The sequence below is a fragment of the Panthera leo genome, chromosome B3 (genome assembly GCF_018350215.1).
Source record: "Panthera leo isolate Ple1 chromosome B3, P.leo_Ple1_pat1.1, whole genome shotgun sequence".
Taxonomy (NCBI): domain Eukaryota; kingdom Metazoa; phylum Chordata; class Mammalia; order Carnivora; family Felidae; genus Panthera; species Panthera leo.
Genome location: NC_056684.1, coordinates 106,346,152 through 106,364,045, shown reverse-complemented (window position 1 = coordinate 106,364,045; position 17,894 = coordinate 106,346,152). Strand labels below are relative to the sequence as shown.

Sequence of the window (17,894 nt, the reverse complement as noted above, 5' to 3'; positions counted from 1 at the left end):
GATTTTGTGAGATAATCTATGCAAACAAATACTTTACCTAATGACCCAATTAATGGTAGCCATTATTGTCAGAGTCAACTGCCTCACCTCCTGCATAAGGCTGCTCCACTCTGATTTGTCATGCTAGACACAGCAAGAGAACACACTCCCTTTTATATTCTTAGATTAAAATAAACTTTCCAGGGCTAGGTTGTTTGCTTTTTTTTGTACATCAGTGTATCTTAAAAAATTTGTTATTGGTGTGCTCAGTTTCTTGTTCTTTTAAAGTTAAGTCTCCATGGTCTTGAAGCAACTCATAAGCACCTTTGATAGGCAAAAAGATGCATTAAATTTTTAAAAATATGATCTAGAAAAGCCTGTCTTTCAGAAAAAAGTTACCATACTCAGATCAACTATACAGATATCTTCCCACATGTCTCAGTGATGGATCCTCCAACCTTTCTTCTGTGCCATTAAATAATTATTGTTAGACTAATGTTTCAAACTGTTTTTTTCTTCTCATTCTACTTTTCTAAAGATTTACAACTCTTACTCATTTTCAGTTGCGAAATGAGCATTATACTTCAAATTGATCATGTTTAGAAGCTTCATACCTCTCTCAGAGAACTGCATACTCTGTTTTTATCAGGTTGGTCCCTTTTCAAGTGTTGGTCCATAGACACCACAGTTGTGCTCTTGAGACTCTTCTCCCCACTACTTGCAAAACTCTTGGTCATGTTCACCTTCCATCTAAGTTCTATCAGTCTTTCAAAGAGTCCCATATATGTTTCAATTTCTCTTTTCTCTAACCTTATTGCACTTAAATTAGAAATGCATAGTTACTCAGAATTGATTCATCTTTCTTTCAGTATATTGCCACAGGTAGATCTTAAATTGCTTTAGAGCAATGATCTTATATATAATTAAAATAATATAGTGTTTCTGTATATTTCTTAGTGCTTAGCCCAATTCTGGGTTTAATAATTACTTGTGAATTTCTCACTGGTTACTTTCTATTGGTTTTTTAACCGAACTGTGATATAAAATAAATTATGATGTAATACCATACATAGTGCCAGCACATTGCATTTTCTAGGGCTACAGATGCAGTATTCTCTAGCCCTAGAATATTGCATTTACATTATTTATGTAAATAACCCAAGAAAAACCCATTAGCGATTACTAAATATTTTTGTCAATCTGTTTTGCGTAAATGTTGATGCTAATATTTGCATATTAAAACAGGATTACCAAATCAATTTTTAATAATAAACACACTGACAGTGTTGCTACTCACCTTGTAGAAAGAGGAATTTTAAATTTCTTAGTCTATTAAGCTGTAGCTGAATTAAATTACAAATTCCATTATAGCCCAAATGAAGAACTTCTAAACTATGCATTATTGGAGGCAAATTTTCACTGTTTGTTGTATCTCTGAAACACACATGTAAGTTTGAGCCCATAAACTTAGTTTCAAACAAGCTATATCATAAAAAGTCTGATATATACTTACTATAAGTTGAAGTTTAAAAAAATTTACTAGTATATCAGAATTAAATAATATTATCTTTGTATTTTATATAATGATCACTTTTTATTCTTAAAATAAAAACTATTTTTATATAGTAAAGACAAAGTACAGAAAGAATTACTTGAAATGAAAAGCAAATGCCTGCACAATCAAGCAAGAAAAAAAGATGCATTCAGATTGGAAAAGAATAAATAAAACCGTCTTTATTCTCAGATGACATGATTTTGTATTTAGGAAATCCTAAGGAATCCACCAAAAAACTATTATTGCAGTAATAAATGAGTTCAGCAAGATCAGAAGATAAAAATTAGTATTAAAAATTAACTGAATGTCTACATGTCATCAATAAACTGAGCACGAAATTAAGAATTTTACTCACAATAGAATAAAAAAGAACAAAATACTTCAGAAGAAATTTAACAAAAGCAACATAAAATATATACACAGAAAACTACAAAACATTGCTGAGATAAATTAAAGATCTATATAAGTGGAGAAATATTCAATGTTTATTGATTAGAAGGCTCAATGTTACTAAAATGGCAGTTTTCCTCAAAATGATTAATAGATTCCAGGCAATCTGCATCAAAAATCCAGCAGATTTCTCCCCCCAGAAAAAAAAAAACAAACATCTTATTCTAAGATGGTTATTTATAAGGAAATGTGAAGAACTCAGAATATCCAAAACAATCTTTAAAAAGAACCAAGTTGGAGGACTTAAAATCTATGACACCAAAACTTTTAAGTTGCAGTAATCAAACCAGTCTGGTACTGGCAAAAGGAGAGACAGATCAATGGAATATAATTTAGAGTTCAGGAATAAACTTTTACAGTTATGGTCAGTTGATTTTCAACAAAGGTAACAAGACAATTCAGTGGGGGAAAGGGTAGTATTTTATTTATTTTTATTATTTTATTTTATTTTATTTTATTTTATTTTATTTTATTTTATTTTATTTATTTATTTTTTTGGGGGGGGGGAGAGAGCACTTGCATGGGCAAGGGATGAGAGTGAGAGAGAATCTTAAGCAGAGTCCATGCCCAGCACAGAGCCCGACTTGGGGCTTGATCTCACAAGTGTGAGATCATGACCTGAGCTGAAATCAAGAGTTACTCGCTTAACCGACTGAGCCACCCACATGCCCCACGGGTAGTATCTTAAACAAATAGATGTCCACATGTAAAATGATGAATTTAGAACTAACATTTTACCTCATAACATGCACAAATGTATGAGAAATGTGTCCTGAATGTAAGAGAAAAAACATAAACCTTTTTGAATAAAACATGACAAAATCTTTGTGACCTTAGATTAGACAAGGAGTTGTTAGATACAACACCAAAATCACTATCTGTAGGAGAAAAAGTTGGTAAGTTGGACTTTATCAAAATTTAAATTCCTTTAAAAGACACCATCTAAGAAAATGAAAAACCAAGTCACTGACAGAAAATGCTTATAAATGAATGGGATACCACTTCAAATCTACTAGAATGGTTATAATAAAAAAGACAATAACAAGTATTGGTGAGGATGTGGAGAAATGAGAATCTTCATAAACTGTTTTCAGTAATGTAAAATGGCGCAACCACTTTGGAAACCAGTTCTGGCATTTTCTTAAAAAGTTAAACATGAAATTACTCTATGACCCAGAATTTCACTCTGGTTTCTACCCAAGAGAAAAATACAAGTGCTTGCAAATACTTCTACACAAATGTTTTAGCAGCATTATTAATACTAGCCTCAAAGTATAAACAATCCAAATGTCCATCAACTATTGAATGGATTAACGTCATGTGGCAGAGCAATACAATGGAATACCTAACATATTCAGCCTTAGAAAGGAATGAACTATGAATACATGCTGAACCTCAGAAATATTATGCTAAGTGTAAGAAGTCAGATACAAAAGACTACATATTATATGATTCTATTTATAGGAAATGTCTAGAAAACACAACTCTATAGAAAATGGATTAATGGTTTCTTAGAGCTAGAGGTGGGAAAGGGAACTGGCTGCAAATGGACAATGATGGATATTTCTGGTGTGTGATGGAAATGTTCTAAAAGTATGTTGCGGTGATAGTTGCACAGTTACAAACTTAGTAAAAATTATACACTTAAAATGAGTGAATATGGTATGTAAACTGTATTTCAGTAAAGTTGTTGAAAAATACGAATAGCCCCCAATATAAATGATGTGTATAAATGAAATGTTCATTGCAGTTTTGATCAAACTAACCACAAACTGGAAACAACCCCATGGCTCATCAATAATAAATGAATAAAAAAATAAGATTATTCTGGGGATTTTTCTATCTATACCCTCCATATTTTTTTGCTCTTACAGATTAACAGATGATTATATTGTCTTTGATCTTAATATATCCCAAAATAGATTAAAGAACACAAAAAATGGATAAACAACTGTCATATAATCTATATGATGGTATACAACACAGCAGTAAAATGAAATGAATTACTGACACTTGCAACTACATAGATGAATCTCAAAAGAATTATGCTAAGTGAAAGAAGCCAGATACAAAAGACTCCTTACTATACGATTGTAATCATATGAAATTTTAGAAAAAGGCAAAATTATAGGGATAGAAAGCAGATCAATGTTGTTTCCAGGACCTAGGGTGTGTGGGGGGGGGGGGGTGGGGGGGAGGGTATTATAACAAGATACGAGTTTCTGGGATGGGAATAGTTCCATTGAAGGAATGGTTACGTGACTGAATACATTTGTCAAAACCCATGAAACTGTACACTTAACCTGGAGAGTTTTATTATATGTAAATTATACTTCAATAAATATAGATGAAAACACTAGGAATACTCTTCATTAGGATAACTGGAATGAAAGTATTTTGTCTTGGATATATATCTTCACGTTCTACCAAAAATGTGTAGGAAGGTGGGAGGTATGTCCTCATTTTCTTTATAAAGTATCTTTTCCATTGGTGCTGGGGCATTAAGTGACCGGGTGAATTATTTAGAAACACAAACAGAACAAAAGTTACAAGAAACCTAAGTTCATGCTACTGGGTAAGGAAGGAGTTATTTTGTGGGGTGATGAAAACGCTCTGGAATTAGATGGAGGTTGCATTGTAGTTGTATAACTTTGTGTATATACTAAAATAAACACTGCATTGTACATAGAGTGAGTGTTATGCTATGTGAATTGTATCTCAATTTAAAACACATTAATCATACAACATTTCTTCATTTTCTTTTTTTATATAATGGGTATGAAATGTTGGAAGCAGGGAAAAAGCAATGACAAAGGGCTATTTTGAGTATCTTTTTATTTGTGACATTTATTATTGGCATGTAGCTATAAAATAAGTATCAAGTAAGAAAAATGTACGTTACTGCTATCACTAATGTGACTTACTGCTTTTTAAACTCCCAACAAATATTGTATATAATTGTGAGAAAAAGAATAGTACCTGTTTATTTTTGAAGTTCCTTGTTGTCCATAGCCACTGGAAGGCACTTTCTGGTAGAGTAGCTGTCTGTTGGTCAAGTGAGTCTGAGGTTTTAGTCTGGGCATGATTGATTCAATATGATTATAGTTGAGGCATAAGACCTACAGAAAGAATACCTTATTAATCAGATGTTCAAATATGAATGCTGTATATATATCTTTAGTTTGAGATTATCAACATCCTAAAAACTATTAAGATGTAATGGATTATACAACATAGTATAATAATATATCAGTGTTAAAATGGTACAAATGGTCTGTATTTAGCTTTGAATGTGTTTTTTTGAATAATATGACTTGCTAAGAAATGACAATATTTCAAATAAATAATGGAGACCCCAGAAAGCTGCTCAAGCTTCTCAATCTGCACTCCTGATTTCTCCAAGCCCGATATAGATGAAACAATTGTTTAGTTGGAGAGATCACCACTTCCCTATTTTTAAAAGGCTTTTGTAGATGGCTCAGCCAAAGCTATAAGACAGGAGGCAATAAGGCTGCTTTGAGAACCTCAGTGTCCTCCAATTTCATTCCATACCCACACTGTAGAGGCACCCTTCTATCCCGTCTCCTACTGCAGAGGAAGATTTACTGCTTATAAGACAATCACATAAAACTGAGGTCAACCAAAATAATTTTGGAAGTAGTACTTTCTCTTGCTTGGTGAAAAAAAATTTTAGGAATAATTTCTTTAATAACACAAAAATATATTTGAACCCAAAGTAAATAAGATTACAACTCACACTGAAAACCTTGAAAGAAAAAAGTAAAATCTGTGAGTGACTCACCTTCACATTAGGCAGATAGATTAATCCACTGAATGAGGTGAGATTATTGTTTTGTAGATTCACATTACATACATTTCTAAATTGGTCAACTGGAATCAAATCCACAGTTCTGAATTGAGATAAATACATTCATAATTTTGATAGGAAAATTATATAGGTGAATCATTCATGTACAATCCCAAAAACATGAAAAAAATGCCTCTATCTGACAAGTGCTATGAAAAATAATTGCCTTAGTGTAAAATGAATGGGTTAAATAATTGGATAAATACATGTTTTTGTTGGACATTTATGTAAGAAAATGACACAGAATTTGAATGCTTTAAAAATCATGTCTATTACCACATAAACATAGCACTATCACAAAGCAACTTTTAAAGTAAACATCCCTATTTCTTTATAAATTTACATACATATTCATGAAATTGTAGTGAAGTTGATATAGTAAATCGTAAGATTTTCAGGTTATAAACTGCAGAGGATATATGTGAAACACATTATTTCTAAAATTCCAGGAATACATTAGAGATGGGAAAGAAAAGGGGAAAGAAAGCAGGTGAGGTCTTTGAAAAAAGAGTTTTCTATGCAATCTCCTGAAAACTTTTATGGCATTCCACTTTGCAAGAATGCTTTGGTAGTTAAAAATATGTTTGATTCCTAGTCCATGGCTTTCTTGGTCCTTTGAGCCTTAATAGAGAAGAGCATAAGGCTAAATTATGTTACCCTAACTACATTTATTTATTTATTTATTTATTTATTTATTTATTTAATTTTATTTTTTTCAATATATGAAATTTATTGTCAAATTGGTTTCCATACAACACCCAGTGCTCATTCCAAAAGGTGCCCTCCTTAATACCCATCACCCATCCTCCCCTCCCTCCCACCCCCCATCAACCCTCAGTTTGTTCTCAGTTTTTAAGAGTCTCTTATGCTTTGGCTCTCTCCCACTCTAACCTCTTTTTTTTTTTCCTTCCCCTCCCCCATGGGTTTCTGTTAAGTTTCTCAGGATCCACATAAGAGTGAAAACGTATCTGTCTTTCTCTGTATGGCTTATTTCACTTAGCATCACACTCTCCAGTTCCATCCACGTTGCTACAAAGGGCCATATTTCATTCTTTCTCATTGCCATGTAGTACCCCATTGTGTATATAAACCACAATTTCTTTATCCATTCATCAGTTGATGGACATTTAGGCTCTTTCCATAATTTGGCTATTGTTGAGAACCTAACTACTTTTTTAAACAAATCCTAAACCCTGTAGTTATAATTATGGCATACTTTTATCCATTAATAAATCATTCATTCAACATATTTTAATTAGTATTTTCTAAGTGCAGACAATGTATTTGGAAAAGCTAAAACAAATATGAAAAGATACTGTCTCTGTCCTCATGAAATGGGATCCAGAAAAATTAAAATAAAAAAGGAAAAATGATATAATAGAGTTAGATGTAATGGAATATTAGGGAGAAAAAAAAACCTATCTGGGGAAGTCAGCACACAGTGGAGCCTTCAAATGAGCCTTGGAGAATTTATAAGCATTTGTCAGGCAATTAGAAAAAGAGTTCCAGCTAGCAGAACAAGCATAAGCAAAGACAGAAATGTGAAACAGCATCTTGTGATTGAGATTAAGGAACTAAAATATTTTAGAATTTCTGGAGTATAAAGAGTAATGGGCAGTGAAGGTAAGGGTTATAAGAGATACAAATAGAATGAGTCTTCTATGCCATCCAAAGGGATTTTACATTTTACTATAGACAGTGGAAAGCCACTGAACAATGTTAAGAAGGGAAGTGACCTGATAAAACTTGCATCTTAGAAGGTGGTATGGATTTTCAGGAAAGGTTATATAAGACAAAAACCCAAAACTATCATCAAGAGAGTTTCTAAAATAGTTCATGTCCCAACCTAGGCCAAAGGTAGTGACTACAGAAAGAAGAGGGGAATTATGAGACATACTTATAATATGGACTCTGTAGAGCATGGAGATCAATTATAAATGGAGGACAAAGGAGAGAGAAATGACCTTTAGATTTTTGGCTAGGGTGACAACAGATGAATGTTGTCTTCTAGATGCTATCTAAAGAGCAACTGAATTTTCAAGTAAAGAGCTCAGGTTTTGGTTAAATTTAAAGGATCATCATCACAAATTAAAATTATGGCTAAAGATGTCTGTGAAGAGTGCAGAATAAGAAAAAGAGAGGAGAGAAAAGGATTATTTGCCAGGAGGACAGTGAGAAGAAGAACATCAGAAGAATGGTAGCTTTAAAAGTCAGATTTCACTGGGTTAAAGTCATATGTGAGGAGCAAACCTAGTCTAGTCTAATTTTAAAAGCTTGGTTATTAGAGAAGAAGACATAGAATGTCTTAGATTGCTGACATTTTAAACCATAGTGTGTGATAATGCACTTTAATGAGTGGTGAAATTAGCATGAGATTTTGAAGTAGGGAAGATGATTTTCTGAATTATTAGTTATATTTGGATAAGGTGAATAAAAACCTTAGATAATTACAATAATTGCATATTTAATTATATCAAAAAGCATATAATAAAATGATTGCACCTGATGGATGATGAAGTCCAACTGAGTTCTTGCATTTGGGTGAAGTTTGAATGTCCTTGTCGTTCTGCAATCATGTCAGAAGTAAGTCTGCCACCAAACAAGTCTTTTGCACACTCAGTCTCTGGTGGTTCCTACATATAAGGACATTTAGAAAGTGATGTCTTCTCTTACAGATGACTAAATGATATTAATTCTTTGGTTTTAGGTCGAAATGGAGTGGACTCACTTCTCCCTATTCCTCCCACTAAATACAGCAAAAACTCCTATACATTATATAGAAAATAAATATAAGGAGACTGAAAGGCGCAGACAAGAAGGCAGACCAGCTAGGGCCCTTGGGACTGAGGAATGATGCTGTGGTGAGTCTGCTGGTCTATTGTTGTGATTTATCATAAGAAATATATATTTGGCCTTTATCCACTGTTCCTGGCCTGGCCATATGGTTAGGCAGAAGAGCAGTGGAAAACTGGCCTATTAAAAGATGCCCATATGGGGCATGGCCCTATGGAAATTTGAGGAGTACATTAAAGTAGGACACATTGATGCCCATCAGAACTCCCTTCCAGGTTTGAAAGGTGATTGGATTTGACAAGCAGATATCCCCATATGCTCACTTAAGGTGGCCACCTGGGTTTGTGAAATAGGTGAATACTGGGGGTCTACAGCAATGCAGAGATGGACTGAATCTAGACATCTTTATCTTGCACCCTCTGAGGCACAGAATACCAATAAGAACTGTTTTTTCTGCCAGCAAAAGGGACAGAGACTGCAGATGGCCATGTGGCAGATTTCCCTGGTGGGAAGACTTTGAACAAACTTGGCAAGTCAGACTCATTCTGGTAGCCCTAATGGGCTACAAGAGAGTCTTGACAGAAATAGATACTGACTCCGGACTGGGTTTTGCTTACCCACTGGTAAATGCAAATGCTCAGAGTGCTGTAAAAGAACAGAGACAGAAGATATCATGCCAATTTAGACAGCTGACTGTTCTTTCTTCAGACCAAGGAGCACACTTGACAGCTCATAATGTCCAACAGTGGGCAGTAAGATATCCTACTCAAGAGTAATAGCTCGATAGAGAATTGGAATGGGCAGTTAAAACGCCAGTTGTCTAAAGCAAGAAGATAAAATATGAAGAGCTGATTTATATGCCTTTACGAGAGTGCTCACACTCAGTGTGAACATGAGTGGGGCTAAAGCTATCCCCAGTGGATAGACTTCTCTGTTTTTCTGGTGGCTCTGGGGAAGGATGCTGGTGTGACTATGCAATCCTTGCTAAGGGAAGGTGATGCTCATATACCACTATCCTTTTTATTTTTCTCCACATCACCTCAACTTTTATTTCCTACCTGATCAGGGACTATGGCTGGAAACAGGGATGATTCCTAAGCAAGAAACTACAACTATGTTTTTAAACTTTATGTTAAAATTCTTAAAGGCCTGATGGGGGTGGGCTTTGTCTTCACCCCATCTGGCAAAATTGGGGTTAACAGTGAATGTTAGTTGTATTGTCTGGGGGGCAAAAATAGCTGATCAGTCCTGCACCTGTATAATCTCACCCCATCTGACTGAGGGGGATGCACTTACTAGACTAGTATTGTTGTCTGCAATCTAGGCCAGCACAGTGGCCCAGCCTATTGTCCCTTCCAAAGGGGGAAAATTTGGGTATAAATGGAGAGAAGGAGAAATAGCAGTTATGGGTAAAGAAATTAATAAGTAAGTTATGTAATGAGGGAAATCCAATGTTACATTAACACTTCAAAAGAGGCTCAGAGCAAGAGATGATATTCTCTTTGTCTTTTTTAAATCTTTGTTTAGTTATTTTGAGGGGGGGGGGCGGGGAGAGAGGGAGAGAGGGAGAGAGAGAATCCCAAATAGGCTCCATGCAATTAGCAGAGGCCGATCCCACGAACTGCAAGACCATGACCTGAGCTGAAATCACGAGTCTGATGCTCAACCAACTGAGCCACCCAGGTGCCCTGATAATGTCTCTTAAATAATTATATCAGTTGCCTGAAAAGGGGAAGCTGTTTTCTGATACCACTCCTGCTTGTGGAATCTGAAAAGGTATCCAATGAAAGCTTGCAAATCTGAGTGGCTTCACCCTGGGAGACATTTTCATATGATTACAAACTGGATAATGACTAAATGAGATTATAGTAATATGACAGTGTTTTTTGAATTTTATGATCATTTTGCTATAAATGATAGGATCAAAAATCAGGGAATGTACTATGATAATGTGATTTATAGTAATAAATATAGGGGCACCTGGGTGAGTCAGTCGGTTGAGTGTCCAACTCTTGGTTTCAGCTCAGATCATGATCTCGCACTTTGTGGGATCAAGCCCCATGTGGGGCTCTGCACTGAGCATGGAGACTGCTTGGGATTCTCTCTCTCTCTCAAAATAAATAAACATTAAAAAATATACAATAACAAATATTTATTTGGTCTTCATCCATTGTTCTAGGCACATAGCTCCTAAAGCCCTTGTGATTTCCTATATAAGAGACATAGGGGCATGTTTTGCTATAATATTTGGTTTTCTGACACCAGTTCCTGAAATTGCTTCAGAGCTATAAAGGTGAAAGCAGTGTCTTGTTATTCATAACAAGCTCCTTTCAACGACACCTGAGTTCATGTTAAAGGGTATCTTTTAGAAAGTCCTTAAGGATGGGGGCTGTTTTCCAGGGGAGTCAACTACAATTAGAGGGTTGGAACTTTTACTCTTACTCCCTGACCTGTGGAGAAGGGAGAAGGGCTAGAGGTTGAATCAGTCACCAATGTCATTTAATCAGCCATGCCTACATAGTAGAGCCTCCATAAATACCCCAAAGAAGGGGCCTCAGAAAACTTCCAGGTTGGTGAACACGTGGAGGTGCTGGGAATGTGGTTTGCTCAGAGAGAGCATGGAAACTCTATGCCCCCTCCTGTATACCTTGCCCTATGCATCTCTTCTATCTGGTTGTTCCTGAGTTATATCCTTTTATAATAAATCCGTCATCTAGTAAGCAAATTGTTTCCTGAGTTCTGGGAGCTGCTCTAGCAAATTAATCAAACCCAAGGAGAGGGTGATGGGAACCTCCTATTGATAGCTGGTTAGTCAGAAGCATAGGTACCAATCTGGACTTGTGAAGTGGGGTGGGGCAGTGCTGGGGGATTGAGCGTGTGGGATCTGATCCTGTCTCCAGATACATAGTGTCAGAATTCAGAGAATTGCTCATATGTGGAAAACCCACACATCTGGTGTCAGAAGTGTTGTGAGTATGGGGAATTGTGAGAGTAAAGGAAACACATAGATGTGGGTTTTCCTTTACAACTGGGTTTTGTTTTTGCCTCCTATATGCGGGACTATGTGCTGGAGAAACCAGAAACCCAGAAATGCCAACCAGAGAAAACAAAAATTCACACAAATGCCTGTTCTCTATAGTCAAAAGAGTAGGAAAGGGGAAGCCTAACAAGCCAGAAAATTTTTAGACAAGAGAGGGTCTACTCCAGCCAAACCCATGGCATAAATTGTGGTCCCATCTACACCTGTAAAAGCAGATGGGCGCACAGTCTTCCACTCTTGTCCTAGTGTAATAAGGCACCTCTCTATCATCCCCCTGCTGAGCAAGTGGCTTGGATCTTCATCCTCTCCCAGCAGTAATGCACCCCCTCCCCACACACAAATGTTACTAGAGAATATTTGGGGAGCCTGTTCCATTTCCACACAGTAATAATGGCGGAGCATTTATGAGTCAGTGGAGGCCAATGGGCAATGTGAGCTTAGCAGTTAATAAAGCACATGCCTTCAGGTTGTCAACAGAGGCCAAGTGGGGGAGCTTGGACTTACACCTTCCATCTGACAGCAACATCGCCTTACTTACGGTTTACTAATAACACTGACATACCAGTTTTTTGTTCAAATATATTTTGCTTAAATATTAACAACTGTATTTTTCTAGGAAATAGGGAGCTGTTTTTAGGCCCAAGAGAATGGTAGAGCTCCAGAACAGATTTTTCTGTCCTGTCCCTATACTCTTTATTTTTGTCAGGCATCGAATTCAATGGGTGCAAATGTAAGCAATATCTTCCCTTTTCTGCCATCTCAATTTAGAAGAAAATTGGCTAAAGGAGAACATTTAAAAACCCAGATCAAAAATGTGCTTTAGAGACCTAAGTCTGAGTATCATACTAGTGATAAGGCAATGTTCAAAATGATGATGGCCAATGGATATATAAATATGCAGGCTGGACCAAATGCTGTGAGTCATAAAAACAACTTACAATGGAGATTCCATCCAAAGCTTTCAGTTCTGGAAGGTGAAATATTACAAACAACCGGTAGTTTTCTTGATTCCATACAATAATGTTTCCATACATGTTGAGAATGACCAGGTTGCATAAACCCTGGGTAATAAAAACACATAAATTTAAAGATATATCTATGTATCTCTATCTCTATGTATCTATCCATACACATATACATTATGTGTATTACTCCAGCAAGATTTTTCCCCTTAAGAGTTTAACTACCCTGGAATTTTAATATTCAAATTACTCTATCATTTCTTAGTGATTACAGTACTTTAAGTACACGTTTTATTGCAAGAGTTATCCTTTCAGAGCAGTAAGTTTTAATTTTGTACAATATTTCAGTGATATGTGATACATGATCAGAATCTCTTTCTTTTAGCACACTGCTGCTAAATATATTATCTATCAGTGGTAAAGACTTGGAGGGAACTTTGCTAAGTTTAAAATAATATACTTTGTTTATGGAAGAATGGCCTATTAAATAGTATGCATGTGTGCATATAGATATAGTAGGAATGAAAAATACTGCCTTCTGATAAGGGATAAAACCCATGTACTTCTATCTTGAGAGAGTAGCAGAATTCATCTTAAGGGAAAATGTGTTTTTATTAGAACATTTTGATGTGTCTTTGTTGTGCAGGAACGGCCCGGAGTAGATGTGGTTGGGAGAGGTTAAGACAAGTGGGAGTAACACTACTCTGTCTCACAATGTAAAATGGTTTATTTTGTTGCTGCTACCATTGATTTGGTTGCCTCTGCAGCTTTAGAAGAAGTAGTTATATTTGTGGAATAGGATGGGGAGAAGGCTGAAAGTAAGGAAAGACAGGAAACAGACATAAGTTTTTGGTAGGAGATCAAGCCCTAGCAATATGATATCAGCAAAAGGAAAGAGGCCATCGTGAGAATCCCAGTGGTAGGAAATGGCCATTGAACTTTAGAAATAGTTAAGTCACACAATGTATTTGAAGTGAATTCCTATTCTGTGCTGTAGTAAACGTCCATTTTATTCAAACCTTTAGGAAAGCCTTCAAAACTTCAGTTATACAGTAGTTTTAGACGTTTCTTTGGGAGAATTAAAGAGGACAAAGCTGGGCAAAGTTGGCCAGAAAGAGTTGGGAGTCTCCAGTAAGAACCAGTAAGTAAGTGAGAAGTAATCAAGAATTCCTCTGAGAACAGGAAATGTTCAAGACTTACTCCCCAACCGGTTGAGGAGTCCTTGGAAATACTGAGAAAGGCACTAGTTAGAAGGGATGGGGCTTGGGTATTTTATTCGAGTACTAAAAAAAAATTGTCCTAGTAGGTTATCAGTTTGGGGACATGGTTACATATACATATGTTTTTATATACGCATAAATTGAATGCAAATACATTCAGTAAACCTTGTTATTCTTGATTTTTATTTTTTGATTTTGATTTTATTTTTTTATTCTTGATTTTTATTTTCTTTACATTTTTCTGTATTTTCCAAATCCTATACATTGAACATGCATTATGCTCATAATATAAAGAAACCATACATATTTTAAAAAACAAAAACATTACCATCTGAGATAGTCACCTTTAAATTATAGATCTCCTGATTGAGAGCAATATAGTTATTGCTTATGTATAATTCAATCAGAGTAAAAGCTTTTTGTAAACCACTCAATGAAGTAATTCTGTTGTTCTCAAGAGAAAGGGAGTGAAGATGAAGCATGTTATCAAAAGTATGTTTTTCCAGACCATTGAGAAGATTATTATTTATGCTGAGGCGGGTTAATTTAGTCAGCTTGGAAATGCCTAGAAAAATAAGCAAATTCAAGAAATGATTCAGATAGCACTGAAAAGTTAGTTTAAAAAATAACTGGCTGGCCATTTTACTTTTTCTCTTTACATTTTCTCTTTACAGACTCTATAGTACTATCATTGTTTTGACTTTTAAGAAGGATACAATGTGTATAAAGTCCCAGCTAATATATTAAATTCCAATTTTGGATTTCTATGTAGACTCAGTCTTCCTAGGTATTAAGGGACTGTATTATGTAGGAAATATTGAATTTCATTTTCAAATAACCTTCAAATTATATAATTAAGATTTTCACCATCACAATAACACAAAGCTCAAAATCATCACCAGCCCCCCATTTTAAAACATTAAAGGTAAGGGAGTAGATACAGCACTTTGGAAAGTATTCCTCATTGTGGCATTATTTGTATTGAAAAGAACCACTTGGCCTAATTCTACCTTTGCATGCTTAAAACTACTTTAAGACAGAACTTGAGAAAATGCCACCTCTCACCACAATCTAACCCCTAAGTATGCTATATGCTGTAGGTATTTTGCAGATAGTATAGTGCAAGTTGAAAGATGAGAGAGAACTTTGGAGTCAGAGTTGGTTTCAAACGTAGAACCACTAGATTTGGGATCATAAGTATATTATGTAAAACTTTGTAACCTCTGTGCCTCATTTTCCTCATCCATAAAAAGCACATACTGAAATCTACCTCTAAGGGGTTATGGAATTAAGTGGAATTGCATTTGAAATATGTCAGTTATAGCTTTTGGCAAATAATTGGTTCTCAGGACATTTTATCCATGCTGGCCTTTCACACCAGCCTTACTCATGGGACTATGCAAGCTGAGAGTAAATTGATCTAGGGCAAGTTGGGATAACACTATCAGAGAAAAAATCCTTAGATGGACATTAAACTTATCTGTGTCTTGAAAAAAGAAGAGAAATATTTGTTAAAGCTTAGTGAGGTAAAACTATCATCTCTGAAAAGTGGGTAATAGGAAAAATATAGGTTGGAGGATTCTTCCCTTCAGTGGGCTGATGGGTGGAAATAAAAAGGAAACTGGAAACAGTTTTCAGTTACACATACAAAGGAAAACTAACACCCTATTTTGTGAGAATGGAAGAGACTAGTGATGGTTCTAAAGAGAGATGTCTGAGCTACCCCCAGGTTTACGTAATTCAAATCTACAAAGGAGAGGCCTGTGAATCTATATATTCAATAAGCGTCCCAAGTGATTCTTACGATCAAGCAGGTTTTATAAGCAGATTGTTAAGAGCCATCAAGATAAAATATAATGAATGTTATACACACTGTTTTAAAGATATCTAATACTTGCTTTTGCATATGTAATTTTTTGAAATAGAATATTCTACTTTTATGGAAAAGTACACACATGTGCTAAAAATAATCCAGCAATTCAAAAGTGAATAAAGTATAAATTAAGTCTCTTTTCTAGCCGATGGAAATCATCATACAACCAGAAATATTCTATACCCAGATAAATGTGTATATTTGTGTGTGTGCGCATACCCAACATTAATTAGTAAAGCTGCTTCATTGTACTTTATGTGGATCCCTATAAAAGGTGATATAGTACATTTGATAACTTTCAACCTCTAGTGAGTAGTTTTCATTTTTGTTGAAATCTTCAAATTTCCAAAGGTAATCTTAATTCCATACTTTGAAAAATCAACTGGGCTGCTTTATCTTTTTCAAAAGCACACCTCATTCATTCATTCATTCTCATTCAGATACTAATTACTTTCTAGTTTGTAATGTGCTAGGTTTGGCTATAGGTGGGACAGAGGAGAGGAGAGAGAAGTCAGAGCTGAAAGTCAGCTAGCTGGGCTCATTACATATAGTGACTGGTCACAGATCCCACTAGTAAGTGTTCGGAACACTCTGCCCCAAACCTTCTTGGAACTTCTGTAGACATCTTCCTCCTAAAAAATTCTGTCCTCCACATTTTCCTTTTTGGCTCTTGTTAGTTAAACATTCATATTTTAAGATTTTAAAATTCTCAGATACCTTCTATCTTTGAGATACAGTTTCCATCTAACGTGAGTTCTTCCAAGTTAACACAGGATTCCAAGCCTTCTATTTTAGTGAGATTATTGTTGCTGAATGACGCCCATTTCAAATTTTCCAATTTTTCTAAATTTGTGATTTCAAAGAGATGTTGCCCATCTAAATTTAAAGCAGTTATCTGTAGAATAATTCACATTTTATGTTACTTCTGACTCGGTATCAATAAACTCAATGTTAAAAAAGGCTAACGAAATCATTCAAATAAGTAACAGCAAAGGACTTCCTTCAGGGGCTCAGGGGCAACTAGGTGGTTCAGTCTGCTAAGTGTCTGACTTTGGCTCAGGTCGTGATCTCATGGTTCCTGAGTTTGAGCCCCACAGTGGGCTCTGCACTGCTTGAGATTCTCTGTCTCTCTCCCTTTCTGACCCTCCCCTGCTCACTTTTTCTCTCTCAAAATAAATAAATAAACTTAAAAAAAAAAAAAAGAATTCCTTCAGGAACTGAAGACATTGTGAAACTTACAAAAGGGTAAAATTTGACAAGATTATAACCCCAAGAGGGACTTATATGGTCTTATGGACACTGTGCTGTGTCAGATTCCCCTGCAGTGGAAAACTTGTCCCAGCTGCTGGGAGTGCTGTGGGCAGAAAGATTTCGGCTGTCAGCTCCTTCAGGGACAGCCTCAGCTGCAGAGAGCTGCCTTGCGCAAGGTCATGCTCCTTCCCAGTTTGGCCCAAATCCAATGATGGAAGGATATAAAGACCTGGCCATCTCAGCCCAACTTGGGACAAATTTAAAGGGCCATTCTAATTCCAAAACTCGCCGTGGGGTCAGGCAGAGCTGTCACTGGGCATGCATCACAGCTAAATGTCTGTATATATCCTGTCATAAAATAATGCCATTGATTTCTTCCCTTTTCGAGGGTCAGCTTCTCTTAACCCAGTTTCAGTCTTTGGCAAGAGGCATAAGGATGCTCTGTGCAACAAAAAGAAGCTGTTGGTGCTCTATCCTTGGCTGAATTGTGACCAGTTCCCCTAGTGTCATGCCAGAATTCTTTATTTCTTTTACCTTGTCACCCAAAATTTTGGCTTGATCTCTGGTTCTGTGCTCTAAAGTTTGCTTGCTTATTTTGATCCATTATCAAAATCTACCCTTTGGTCTTGTAGCATACACTTATCCTAAATCTCCAGCTCTATGGTGACTGCCATTAAGGCCTAGTCCCCATGACATTACCACTCATGACTTGACGTCCCTGTTTAATTTTACTTTGGCTCTTACGGTTTTCTGCTCCTTACCTATCTGTGCCCTCTTTAAGACACATGGACCAAAGCTGATTAAAAATCAAGTGAAATTGGGGTGACTGGGTGGCTCAGTTGGTTAAGCGACTGACTTCGGCTCAGGTCATGCATGATCTTTCAGTTTGTGGGTTCGAGCCCC

General features: G+C 35.9%; 1 protein-coding gene across 4 annotated transcripts in view; it reads right to left on the bottom strand.

The window, feature by feature from the left end:
• The window catches only part of LRRC9 (leucine rich repeat containing 9), a 112,460-nt gene that overhangs the window by 24,175 nt on the left and 70,391 nt on the right, over positions 1-17,894 (bottom strand). For all 4 annotated transcript variants that reach the window (XM_042943393.1, XM_042943396.1, XM_042943394.1 and 1 more), the window contains exons 21-27: positions 16,458-16,635; positions 14,212-14,432; positions 12,624-12,746; positions 8,355-8,485; positions 5,787-5,895; positions 4,964-5,103; positions 1,277-1,413 (exon numbers count right to left, since the gene is read on the bottom strand). In XM_042943393.1, coding sequence (XP_042799327.1) covers positions 1,277-1,413; positions 4,964-5,103; positions 5,787-5,895; positions 8,355-8,485; positions 12,624-12,746; positions 14,212-14,432; positions 16,458-16,635 — 1,039 coding nt within the window. The remainder of the gene's footprint in view (positions 1-1,276; positions 1,414-4,963; positions 5,104-5,786; positions 5,896-8,354; positions 8,486-12,623; positions 12,747-14,211; positions 14,433-16,457; positions 16,636-17,894) is intronic.